This window comes from Marmota flaviventris, chromosome 2, assembly GCF_047511675.1.
Source record: "Marmota flaviventris isolate mMarFla1 chromosome 2, mMarFla1.hap1, whole genome shotgun sequence".
NCBI classification, from domain to species: domain Eukaryota; kingdom Metazoa; phylum Chordata; class Mammalia; order Rodentia; family Sciuridae; genus Marmota; species Marmota flaviventris.
In genome coordinates this window covers 135,357,755-135,371,446 of record NC_092499.1, presented here as the reverse complement: position 1 = coordinate 135,371,446, position 13,692 = coordinate 135,357,755, and the positions used below count along the sequence as shown (strand labels likewise).

The 13,692-nt window shown below is 41.4% G+C and overlaps 1 protein-coding gene across 4 annotated transcripts in view; it reads right to left on the bottom strand.

The window, feature by feature from the left end:
• Positions 1-248: 248 nt before the first annotated feature.
• The window catches only part of Homer2 (homer scaffold protein 2), an 88,287-nt gene continuing 74,843 nt past the window's right edge, over positions 249-13,692 (bottom strand). For 3 of the 4 annotated variants that reach the window (XM_027921736.3, XM_027921750.3, XM_071608577.1), the window contains exons 4-9: positions 13,044-13,136; positions 8,893-9,032; positions 5,436-5,592; positions 3,125-3,235; positions 2,382-2,462; positions 249-1,161 (exon numbers count right to left, since the gene is read on the bottom strand). In XM_027921736.3, the coding sequence (XP_027777537.1) occupies positions 973-1,161; positions 2,382-2,462; positions 3,125-3,235; positions 5,436-5,592; positions 8,893-9,032; positions 13,044-13,136 (771 nt within the window). In that variant the 3' untranslated portion in view covers positions 249-972. The remainder of the gene's footprint in view (positions 1,162-2,381; positions 2,463-3,124; positions 3,236-5,435; positions 5,593-8,892; positions 9,033-13,043; positions 13,137-13,692) is intronic. The other variant, XM_027921742.2, reaches the window with a different exon arrangement.

Genomic DNA, 13,692 nt, shown 5'->3' with positions numbered 1-13,692 from the left:
CCTGAAGAAGGTGATGGTGCCAGGGACAGAGCACCATGGCTGGGCTCTCAGGGGGCCTCAGATCAGCCCCTGATGCTTCTGCTGCCACCCTCCCTGCCCCAGGGCCACCTGAGCCTCAGGTTTGATCACAGTAGTATTCATTCCTGATAACTACCCAGCACAAAAAAAAAAAAAGATGGTGTATCATTCAATAGGGGTCTCGACTCTACTTGTGGGGTTTGATTAAAACACTAAATTCTGTTTAAATGTTTAATTGAACAATATTTATTAAGCACCTACGTTGTGCCAGGCACTGTGTGCTTGGCGCCCTCACCATGTGCTGTTCCCACAGCACAAGCATCTGCTCAGAAATTAAAACCAACAAAAGGAATATTGTCGCAACCATACAAACTGAGGGAGGATGGGATATAGTGGATACAAGTGATTCCCATACCAGAAAATTCACCCAGAAACTTGCTTTCTTTCTCCAGATAAGTCACCACACTAAACGGTTGCTTTAAAATGACTCAATGTTTACTGTGAGAGACGTTACTCCCTCCTTGCCCCATGGACTGGAGCCTGGTGGATAATCATGTACTCCAAATGCTATTCAGTAAAAGGAGCAAAAAGGCCTGTTGTAAAGGGGACACTGATACTTGAATTAGAAAATTACCTTGTTTTTCGGTTCATATGGTTGCAACAGCCCTTAAGAAAGATATAAACATCCCTGCCCTGACTGCGTAAACATTTTAGGTAGACCTAGTTCTGGATTCCTGAGTCAGAATCTTCCAGTTGTCCACAACCTCGTGAGGCCAGAGGAGCAAGAGATTTCTATTCTGGAGAGGAGTGAGTGGACAGCACAACTGGTTTGGAAACAAGACAAATTGCGCCTGCACTTACAGAAGCAATGCTAACAGGAGAACATCCTAGTCCTATTTCATCACACACACACACGTGGGACTCATGATCCAGGGCCCAGGTCTGTGCCCAGCCCTAGTTGTCTGTACCCAACTTGGAGAGGCCTCGGCGGAAGTCATGGAGGTCATCAATCTTCCCATCCAGCACCTCCAGGAAGCTCTTCAACTCTACCTTCAGATGACGCTGTCGGTATTTACTTTCCTCAATGTCGGTCTTTAGAGATCGCACTTTGTCTTCCAGGTTTTGATTGTCTCTCTCTGCCGCCTGACAAAACAGAAGGGAGAAGAGTCTGGAAAAGAGTGATGGGAACCATCCACGAAGCCTGCTACAGCTGAACCAATCATTCTCCATCAGATCCACAGGCGTGGGTCAGGGTCAAAGACACTAGAGACAAGTTATGCCCTTCAATACACAAGCCTGTAATCATGATGTCAGAAAGGTGGCAGTGGGTGTTTCAGCCCCTCCTTCCTGCCTGTTCCCTGGACCAACATTTGGCCTCAAAACCCAAGTTCTAACCCAGATTGCAGAATGCAGAGAGCTGCCTGGGGGGGGCCTTCACAAAGGGCCCAGCAGGGATGGCTTGAAATCCTGGTGTGGCATTTTCAGCCCCCCTCCTAGAGTGGCCAGCAGAGGCCACTTTTCAGTTCCACTCTGAGAAAGAAACAGAATAAATGGAAAAGTGGCTTGTTTCCCCTGAGAGGCCTCCTCAAGTCCCAGGCCCTTGGCTAAGGAGGACTGGCCATACCAGTGGCTCGGGGACAGGCAGTCTGTGCATCCTGATACCATCACCATGGAGATTTCTGCAGAGCTGGGCCTACAATCCAATCTAGGTAAATCAGATACAGTTCCCAAAGACAGGAGGGCTATGAGTTGTTAAATGAGCCTTAAGCCTTGTACACTTCATGTCAAATAACAGCTTTATTTCATGGGAGTAAACTGGGACTTTCTTGAACATGTACCCAGGAACTACTTACCAATACAGAACAGGAACTGTGTAATTCAATAAAGCGCTCTTTGTGTATGTTAAGTGAGGAGACCCCTGGAGGCGAAGGAGGACCTAAAACCCCTCATTTTTATGGATCAGAAAGCTGAGGATAGGGAGGAAGGGCTGACCAAGGTCAGTGCCCAAAGTCATGGGCTAGGAAGTGGCTGATGTGGACTTGCACCCTGACTCTATACTCTCAGGCCACCCTTCTGTCCCTCTCTTTATTCTCTCTGTGGCTTTGTAGGAACTTCTTTGGGAGATAACTAGCCACCTATGCTGTGGTTATACATAGAATGCCTCTGTATAAGCGAAAAAACCACAAGACCAATGCTATTGAGTCTGCTTTTAAGGCCAGGGGGCATGTGATTACACCAGCTTTTTACAAATAGAAACTCACTCCTCTTTATCATCCTAGAAGTGACAGCTAGAGGGAGTAGACACACCAGCAACATGACAATTGCCTTCTCATCTAGCCAGGACAGGTATGCCCCTCTCTTACCTCTAACTTCTCAGAGACGTATTCACACTCTGACATGAGCTGAGGTATGATTTCACTTTGTTTTCGGAGATCCTTCAACTCCTTGAGGATACAGGAATTCAAAAAAGAACATGAAAGCAATCAAATAAATGTATACTTGAAAATAACCAACCTGTGCATTTACTAATAGATACTGTTTTTGCAGCCCATCCTGTCTGCATAAGCAATAGTGGTGATGATGCTATTCTTAACTATCAGGTGATTCAAAGGGCCAAGTGTGTTTCTGCATGATCATATGAAGTCCATAATACCATCATAAAAAGGCATGTATTTTTATGTTTTGTACTGTTATGTTTTACTGTTTTGTACATGGTGAAACTGAGACCCAAAGAGGCTTGGTAACTTGCCCATGGTCTTAAATGTGTGTGTACTTAACTGTTTTGCCTCCCAGAATGTAAATGACTACATGCAGAACAACTTTTGATGGCAACTTTTGATCTATAGAAGTGCCCAAGTGTTCTGAGAAATGTTCAGGTCACTCTTACATGAGGAGGCTGCAGAGGGTAATGATGAGGCTGTTCTCTGCTCTGGAGTATCTGTACCTAGGTGTGACTCCTGGCTCTCTGTCCTGGTGTTCAGAAAGCTGCCAGGGTTAGTCACTTGCCCCAAGCCACCTGCTATGTCCTTGGGTTGAGATCACAGAGGTCACTCCACAAGGCCCAGAGAATGCCAAGGACCATGTTTAGAGAGTATCCACTACTCACCGTCTCCTTTTCTCGGAGTTCTGACTCCAGCTCCTCAATTCTTCTCTTCAGCTGAGTATTCTTCTCCTTCTCCCTGTTTATCTCACTGCACTGTTCTTCTAACTCGTCAATCTTCAACAAACACATTAAATGCTAGTTTAGTCATTAAATAAGAGACTGCCAAAGCTATTTTTATGCTTTCTTTCTTGTATTGAGGATTGAACCCAGAGGTGCTCTCCACTGAGCCACATCCCTATTCCTTTTTAAAAATTTGGGACAGGGTCTCTCTAAATTACTAAGGCTGATCTTGAACTTATGGTCCTCTTCCCTCCTGAGTAGCTGGGATTATAGGTATGCACCATAATGCCCAGCTATTTTTATACTTTCTTTTAGAATAAACCATAAACTAACCCACTTAAAATATTTTTTCTTTGTGGTTATGAACACGCTCCAAGCGGCTCCCCATGGAGCTGCTACCCCTGCTTGTAAGGGATGCCTCACTTAATACTTGCAGGGCTAATAAGTAATGAAACCTGACTGCAGAATGCTCTGGACTTCTGTTTTTCTATCTTGGTCACATGGGAGTAAGTTTAGGTTTGTTTTAAGGGTCTATCACAGGCAAGATGTTCCAAATTGATCTGCTTCTCCCCAGAATGATTTTTACATCATTTGAATCATGTCCTGAATTATTCTATTTCATCTCAAGGATTTAAGCCAGCAGAGTAGAGACTCTAACAACTCTGTAGAACAGTGGCCACCAAATGGGATGTGATGACATTTTAAACAGTATATATCAAGATGACCTTCCTTCGTGTATGAATGCAGAAGGGGCCTGGCCAGTGGGCCTCTTCCTTGAGACTGAATGGCAAGTTCTAGGACTGCATTCGTTCCTTACTTCAAGGCCTAACTCCTCAAAAAGGTTACTCATGCAGGCCTGACACCCTGATATTACTGTTTGATGCTGAGTATTTCTTGGAGACCACCCAAAAGCAGCTCAGTGTACACACAGACAGCAGTGGTCTTTATATGAAGGGCATTGGGGCGGTTGCCATGAGGACATTCTTGGAAGGTGGCCTGCATCACCCCTCAGAGTCGGAACCTCTGAACTGTGGCTGGAAATCCTACCAACTTCCCCCTCCAGCCTAGAAATCAAGGTCCCAATGTGTCCCACCTAGGGAAGTCCACACTCCTCTGAGAATGATGCTCTTCCTCCACTCCTCCACACTGTCTTTGGTTTTCATACTCCAATCAAAGCAAGGAATTCAAATTCACTCTTTGCTTGAAAAAATGAAAGGGCAACTCCGGCAGGCAGGTCTGCCAGGCAGCTTTGTTCAGAAACATGCAAAGTCAGCAGCTGGCCTGGGATAACCGACTGTCAGCACTTTCAGTTCTGAGATAAAAAATGACACGAGGCAGCTTTATGTGCCATCAGCACCAAAGGAAAAGAGTGAAACAATGGGCTGGTCTATAGCGGCTCCATTCAGGTCATAGAAATGGCTCAAGGGACAGTGGACACCAATCTAAATGTGACATGTCTCCTGAAACCTGGAGCCTCCAAAGCTCATGCTCCAAAGCTCCAAACTTCATGACGGGGGTGGGGTTTAGAGGGGTGGGTAATGGTCTCACCATCATAATGTGGTCAGCACAGAAACCTTAAGACCTGAACAGGAAAGTCTGGGGAGTCACCTCAAACCCACTTTACCAACTCAGCAATACCACAAAGAGAGTGATTAATTATAGGTAAGTTTATAGGTGAGTCTGGAAAAAATCTAATTGCAGGACATTGAAGTTAGAAAATAGAGAGCATCTGGCAGTGGTCAGCAACCACCTTACATGTTTTAAGCAGTATATTCCTTTTCTCCCTCCTAGGTTTACATTTTTAGAAATAATGATTTGAATGGAAACTGAGCAATGATCCTCAGGATGTTCTGGGCCTATTTTTCACTTATCCTCTGACTTCCTTTCCTCCACTGAAGATCACTTAGTCACAGAAGTGCTAAGGAAAGACCACTGTGACAATCAGCCAGCCCAAAAATCATATCAGAGGGAGCTCTTGGCGTAGGACAAAGCTGCAATTGCCAGTTTGTTTATCTTCTCCTTAATGACAGGAATTATAAAACTTGGTTTGGTAAATGTAGTTTACATGGCCTAAATTTCTACTAAGAAAAGCAGTGGGATGGAGAATGTTCAATGGCATCAGGCAGCAGGTTTTTCTCCTGCCCCTGGGAGGAGAAGGGAGGAGAGGAGAAAGGACCACAGTGGCCCCTGCCTCCTGCTGCCCACCCCAGCCAGCGGGCCCTCCCTCCTGCTGGCTGCTGTTCCAGGAGCCCACCTTGTTGCGGAGCCTATCGTTCTCATCTCGGCAGATGGAGAACTGCTTCTTCCACTGTTCCACGCTGGCTGCTGACTCCTGCAGTGCTGTGGTCAGCCGAGCATTGCTTTCCCGCAGGGTCTGCAGCTCGATCTCCCATTTCTTCACATTGGCAGCACTGTGGGGCAGGAAATAGGTGGTGGTGGAGATGCGGGCAGGGGGATGCCAGCCATCACAGTGCACCTCCTTTCACCTGGGGAATGGGGACTCTGCCACTTAGCCCACCCTGAGGGGAGCCCACTCCTTCACCCACTAGTGAGCTGGGTTGGGTCTGGCTGCACCTACCAACTGCCAAGAGGGTCAATGGCACCACTTTCTAGTGTGAACATGTCACCTTGCCAGGCTAATTTCTTAAAGAATTGCCTTAGAAGAGAATGGACTTCTTAAAGAAAGAAGAATGGACTTCTAAAAAGAAAGACTGCTGAGCATGATAAATACCCACCTCCCCCTCCTTCCTGGCTAACCTCCTACTGCACACTCTGAGAGGTTCTAAATTGCTGAGGCAGGCCATGGGACTCTTTGAGAATATCGTGAAAGCCATGAACCTCTCCAGAGTCCAAGGATGTCACACAAACACAAACACAGAAAGAGCCTGGGTGAAAGTGGCCTCATTTTAACCTGTGCCTCCTCCGAGCCCTTAAAGGAAGCCAGATTTGTGAATCAAGGGCTTGAGGACAAAGGAAACAAATGGGGAATCAGGCCCCTGTAAGCAAAACTGTATTCCTAACCTCAGTGTATGTGAGGGAGCCTTGGCTGGCCGTCACCTCAGGGGGCATCACCTCAGGTATGAAACCCCTACCCTCATCACAAAGGCTTTCTGTTTTACCTTTGGTTTTATGTGCATAGTGAGGAAGAAGTTTAAAACAAATTTGAATCAGGTTCCTCTCACTAACTTCTCCCTTTCGACTTTCCTTTAATTTCTGTGCCTTGGAGCTCCCATATCTGTGGCACTGAATGTGACCTGAGGTGATGGGGCAGAGCTGCACATGACAAGCCCATCAGGTTTCTCCCTGGCTGAAGAGAGTTCTTTCTGAAGACTTTAAAACAAAAATTTTAAGTAAATGCAACTGTGACTGAATAATTTGCATTATCTTTCAGCCCACAGCCTCAAGAACTTAGGAATGTGATTAGAAAATACATATTCACAGTTTGAAATACCACAGACTGAAAAAATAGTAAAATGTTCCAAAATCTGATGAATTTTGGAATTGATGACTGAGAATTTAAGCTGATTTAGGGAAATGGCTTCACACCATTTATTAAACCAGGATTTGAAAACATTTATTTTTAGGGGTGAAACACTTTCATCCAGGCAGTTCACTGTGACTTAAACAGTCAAAAATAGTCCTCACAATCACCTGACGAGTAAGAAAAGACACTGGTCACAGTTTTGTTCTTTGAAGTACCTGACAAAGACCCAAAATCTAAAGGCAGGTGGTGGGATCTAAGAGTCTCACATGTTTTTTGGAATTCCTAGGTCAGATCACAGGAATTAAGCTCCAAGCACCAGACAGTTCACTTGAGGTGGGGAGATGGGTGCCAACCCTTTAGTGACTCTAGCTATAGAATGTGACTGGTGACTGTGGGATATCCCTGAGGAGATTGCAACTGCAGCTTTGAAGGGCAGGCAGTATGAGGTGATGGAAAGGTTTACTTTTAGACATGTGACCTTGCATAGGGAATCACTGGCTCAGTTTCCTCATCTGTACAATGGAAGAATTTTGCCAGATGGCTCTCAATATGACACAGCTTAAATGGGCTGAGGAAGATAGTTTCTCTTCCACGTCTGAGGGAAGTTGGCCGAAGCCCTCGGCCAGGTGAGCAGGATGATTCTGAAGGCACTCACAGGCCAGCCCTGAAGACACAGGAAAGCAAGTACCACTCATGTCATCAAAAATTTAAGAAACCTTTATATCAGTATAGGGATCAATTTACATGTATAGATCTACTAAAGGAAAACTGATACCTTAGAAAATATCAAGTCTTCTTACCATTTCCCAATTAAAAAATATATTTATATTAAAATATAATTATATGTATATAAAATAAGTTTATATAATTATATTAATATAATTTTAAAAAATATATTCCTTGGGGGTGGGTACCAGGATTGAACCCAGGGTGCTTAACCACTGAGCCACATCCCCAGCTCTTTTTATTATTTTGAGACAAAGTCTTGCTAAGTTGCTGAGGCTGGCATGATCCTCCTGCCTCAGACTCCCAAGTTTCTGGGATTACAGGTGTGCACTACCATGTCTGGCCCAATATAATATGTTTGAATATAAAGTGATGGATATGCCACCTATTCTGATCTGATCATTACATATAATATATATGTATTAAATGTCACACTAAACTTCACAAATATGTATAATTATGTCCCAACTAAAAATAAAAGACACACATTTAAAAACATTTTTTTAAAAATCTATCTCAGGACTGGGAGCGTGGCTCAGTGGTCTGAACACTTGCCTACCACTTGCAGAGCCCTGGGTTTAATCCCCAGCACTTCAAACAAAACAACAAAACAAAATAAAAACCTTGAAGAATTTATCTATCTGTTAAATGATTAATTTTTATCCTCAAAATCATTTTAAAGTTTGCTTTACATGATCTTGAACATTTCTTTCCAAGTTTATTCTTATGTATTTTGTGGTTCCAGTTCATATTGTAAAGCAAATACCTTCTTCAAATATATGACCAATGTGATGGGTTTTTTAAACAAAAAAGTTACTGACTTGTGTGTGATTTCATATTATTTATCACAGTTTCTTAGGTTTTTATATGCTTTTCTTGGTCAAGACTCAATTTTATCATAAATCTATCTTCTAAAAAAAAAGTACAATTTCGAAGCTGTACCACATACTCTCTCACACACTATACATTCACACTGACACACACATCCCTTCTCACACATGTACTCACACACTTACCCTATCATATACCTCATACACACTCAATTACATCACCATACACACTTTGTCAATACACACACACACACACACACACACACACAAACTGATGCTGATGGGTTGGCAGATAGAGAAGGGCCATGAAGCCAACTAGTCTCCCTTTGCCAGGGAGATGAGATGGATGCTCAAAGCAGGACAGCCTGTCATCTCTCTCAATTTCCTGAAATCCTGCTCAGCCTAATAAGCTTCCCAGAAGTTCTGAACGTGAAGAAAACAGGATCTTGACCCCCACCCCATCTCTGCCACTACTAGGGATTGTTGAACCCAAGGACCCTCTACCATTGAGCTGCAGTCCTGGTCCTGTTTTCTTACTTTTAATTTTGATAAAGGGTCTTACTAAGTTACAGAGACTGGTCTCCAACTTGAAATCCTCCTACCTCAGACTCCCAAGTTGCTGGTTTACAGGCCTGTGCCCAGCTCGGATGTGAATTCTAAACAAGCCTTACCTCTGTGTCAAAGCGATCTTCAGTTTGTCGTTCTCAGACTTGAGGTGTGTGTCAGCTGGACCCACATGAGAAGCCTTTTCATCATCCGTTCCATTGACGCTGGATGCCTGAGTAGAAGATGGGGTTTCACACCCAGATTCCTGGCCAAAGTGAATTATCTTCACACGTTATTGCTCATCCTCACACTGCCAGCAAATCAGTCATAATGAGAAACTGTGTGTTGTGACTGTGGACAAACCAACTCATCTAACCAGAAAGTACTGAAGACAAAGAAGTAAACAAGCTAACAAAGAGTGTCAATAATGGCAGGAAAAGGCCTTGGAAAACCCAGATGGCATTTATAAAGTCCATGTACTTTATTGAAAAGAGAACACCTGGGCCATTGCTCAGAGACTTTTTATTCAAACTTTTCAGAAAAATCTACCAACCTTGAGTATCTGGTTTTCTTAAATACCACTGATGGAAGTTACAGGTTAAAAGGGGAAAAGGGGGGCTGGGGATGTGGCTCAAGCGGTAGTGTGCTCGCCTGGCATGCGCAGGGCGCTGGGTTCAATCCTCAGCACCACATAAAAATAAAATAAAGATGTTGTGTCCATCCAAAACTAAAAAAATATTAGAAAATTTCTCTCTCTCTTTAAAAAAAAAAAAGGAGAAGGAATTATTCCAAACACCAAAGAATAAGAAATAGTTAATGAAGATAGAGAAAAAGTATTATGAGTTGAGACAGTTTAAAAATCCTGGGGATATGGAGAGTTAGATCAACATACTCATCAAGAAAACAGGAACAAGATATGGATGTCTGCTTCTCTATTACTACTTAGCATTGTTATGAATATCCCGAAGTGTTTTCTGTGATAAGTCAAACCACAAGGAGGTGAAATCTATCTGGTCTTGGATAAGATCTTAGAAAAATCTTATTTGGCCTTAAATAAGCATAAAGGCAAAGGAAGGAACCATGTAGGAAATGATGTATACACTTAACTAAATTTCTGCATTACAAAAAAAATGTCATAAACAAAATTAAAATGCAAAGAAAAGCCAGGGGAAATATTTGCAGCAGATATTAAAAACAAAATGTTAATATCTTTTCTATATTAAAAAAGAGTTCTCATCTTTTAGAGCTACATACTGAAATATTTATAGATGAAATATCAGGGATTTGCTTTAAAATATCGGGGTCGGGGTAAAGTGTGGGGCATAGATAAAAATATCGGTCACAGATTACCAATCATTAAAGTTGACCTACATGTATGTGGAGGTTCATTATATAATTCTGCCTAGATTTCTACATGTGAAAAGTTTCCATGTTAAAAAAATATGTAAACCCCTTAGGAATCAATACAATATAAGAGAAATGTCTCCTCAATTTATTTTAAGAAGGAAAAAGACTATTGATATTTACAAAAGAAGAAATGTATACATTTAATAAACATAAACAATATCTAATGTCAGTAGAAAAGAAATACAAGAGAAGAAAAAGGCAATGAAGTACATTTTTTAAAATCAAATCAACAAAGCTTTCTTGGCAAGGATATGAGAAGAAAAAGCCTCATTTGGGGGAAGTAGGAGCTAGAACTGCACACTTTTGAAGGCCAAGTGTAACTGTGTGCATCAAAAGCTTTAAGAATGCCTAGGACCTCAACTCATGCTCCATCTCAAGGATTTATTCTGCAGAAACTGTCAAATGCACAAAGATGAGGCAAGAACACTCATCATAGTATTATTTATAATAATGAAAAATGAGAAACAACATGGATGTCCCAAATCACAAGAGGCTAATGGTACAAATCCTGACAAACAGATTTGAAAGGGAATACTTGAAAATACAAAGAAATTATTATGACATAAAAAAATTTAATAAAGGTTATAAAGCGTGGGCTGGGGATGTGGCTCAAGCAGTAGCGCGTTCGCCTGGCGTGCGTGTGGCCCGGGTTCGATCCTCAGCACCACATACAAACAAAGATGTTGTGTCCGCCGAAAACTAAATAAACATTAAAAAATTCTCTCTCTCTCTCTCAAAAAAAAAAATAAATAAATAAAGGTTATAAAGCGTAATAGAAAAATTTACTCAAAAGCTATATTTAAAAAAAAGATACAAACCAACATACTACAAAAAGGCATCTTTAAGTGGTAAGAAAGCAGATGATTTTTATTCCTTTTTTTGTAGTATATGTTTTAATTCTACAATACATATGTATCATTTTTATAGTCACAAAACTCATTTTTAGTGTTTTTGAAATTAGGTCGTTTAAATCTTCAACTACTTGGAAATCTTGGTCAAAGAGATTCAGGAAAACAAGTAACTGATTTTGAATAAAAATAAGAAAAATGCACAATGATCTCGATTTCTGGGGAAATATCAGGAACAATAAATAAAAACCAAATCTTAGAGACAAAATTTCATTCCAATATAATTAATGTATGTGTTGTGTGTGTGTATATATATATATATAGACAAACATTGGGTATACTTGGTTTTTCCAACTTTTAAAATACTTTTGGGGGGACAAATTTTAAAACAAAGACATATAGAGAAATTCAGATTTTAAGTTTAAAGATATCACTATAAAGTCTGTATTCAGAAAAAAGACATTTTATTAGAATCTCTATACCATGGACAATTTCTATAAAATTTACACACAATTTTATAGATCCTCAGAGATTACTTAATAATTAATAAAACTAAATTAACAGTGTTAATACTAAATAAACAGCATAGAGATTATAGATTATTTAGAAAGTTCCCATCTATCTGAAGCCTAATACACTTCATTTCCATAAATCCATATGGGGCATCTTTAATATGGTGAGCCCAGGACAAGGTGTTGGGAATGTAACTCCAGACAGAACTAGGTCCTATCCGTGAAACACTCCAAGTCACCAAGTCTCCTGACAAGACCAGGGTCCCTCTCAGCCTCCTCTCCCCTCCTCTGTTAGCTCTGAATGCTGTGAAAGCACTGCCTTAGGTTCCATGATGCTAGAGTTCCTTCCTCCCTTGCCTTTTCACTGGCTCTTTTTCTGTAACTGGGCTCACTTTCCAGGGCTGGGCTTTTGCACTCCTCTCCTCCCTGCTTCCTGGTGCACCCAGGCTTCAGCTATTGCTTCTGTGAGACTGATGGTAAAGTCTGCAGTGTTGAGCATGACCACTTCACATGCATGGGTCTCTTGGCTCTCTTCCTGGGAGCTGTCCCTGACATCCATTTCTTCGTCATTTGCCAGAGGCTACCAGGGTCCAGCCACCTTCCCCTCTATAGCTTCCTCAAAAATCTTTCTGCCCTGAGCCACTCCCAACTGCCTTTCCACCTGCATACAACCCTCAGGTCAATTCCAGATCAACAGTCATAGAACCTCCAATGTCCACCAACTACCCAGTAATAAACAAGGAGCTAAAAAATAATAAACTACCCACTAATGAAGAAGTCTGGGTCTTTTCACAGTATCTCCAAGAACGTCCCCACACATCCTACAGCACACCTCAGCCCAGCTAGGCAGACTCCTGACTGCTGCTAATACAGCATGCTGATTCCTGACTCCAACCCCTTGATCCTGAAATCTCTCTGTCAAGCCTTCCATCACCACCACATGTATCAGTGTAGACACCAGCAATGCTGGTATTTTTACTTTAGGTTAAAGTAGATCCTTAGCCACTCATCATACTTTATAGCAGACAGACACCCTCAATTCCTGAAAAAGCCAGTTCTTCTCTGGCTAAGACAGAGCTGTGGGAATACCATCTCCTACCTGACTCCTATCTACAGGACTAAGACAGAGGGCTCTCTGGTATCAAGTTTTCTCTCTGATGGGTAACTAGGTGCCTGCATCCACCAATGAGAATCCTATATACAGACCTCACCTCCCAACACAGCAAGAAAACATGCTGCTTTGCTGCCAACATTTAAACACAGAATGACCACCACCTGTTTCTCAAGGTCTAGGGACATGCGTTAATTCCAATCTCATCAACCATTTTCTGTCAAAACTATAGTATTATGGTTGAAATTTAAGTCTCATAAAAACATGTCACATACCCCTTATTGTGAACAGCCTTCAAAACCCTGCTGCTAAAATTCATTTCTTGCCAAGAGCACCAAGGAACGAGGAATCTTGATCACCAATCACATTCAGATTTGTTTCATGGATAAATGACTTACTTGGGAATGATTACTCGAAGTCTCGATTTTCTCCTGGGATTTGTCTTTGGCTAATTTGGCAGCTTCTTTTACCTCCTGGAACTTATCTGCAAACTGAATACCAAAAATAGTTATTAAGGTTTTTATTAATGTTATTCTTGGCTGTTATTCAAAACCCATTTTTATTATTCTGTATCCTTTTTAAGCCAATAAATTCTATATAAACTCAAGATAATTTTATTTGAGGTTTAAAATATATGAATATAAGAAATTTTTCTAGTAAATACTATTGGCCCACGTCAGATCTGAACCAGTTTCAAAGCTACTGAAGCTAGTTTGATGATGATAAACAAACAAACAAACAAAGCCCGTAGGTTTATAGTAACTAATACAAAAGCATCAAGAGAAACATAACTACATTACAGATGGGATCCATGACAAACTTAATGAACCCTATTGAAAAGATCCAAGAACTCTCAGAAGTTAATGCCACAGAAAAGAAAAATGCCCAAAACCTTGGGGAAACTATTCTTAGATTTTTTAGAAAAAGACACAAAACAGTCAAATACAGCCTATGATTATAACCTTAATCATCATGTAATTTGTTTAAAGTACACTAATAACTTTCCTATATACATATGTGAATATACCACAGTGAATCTCATCATGT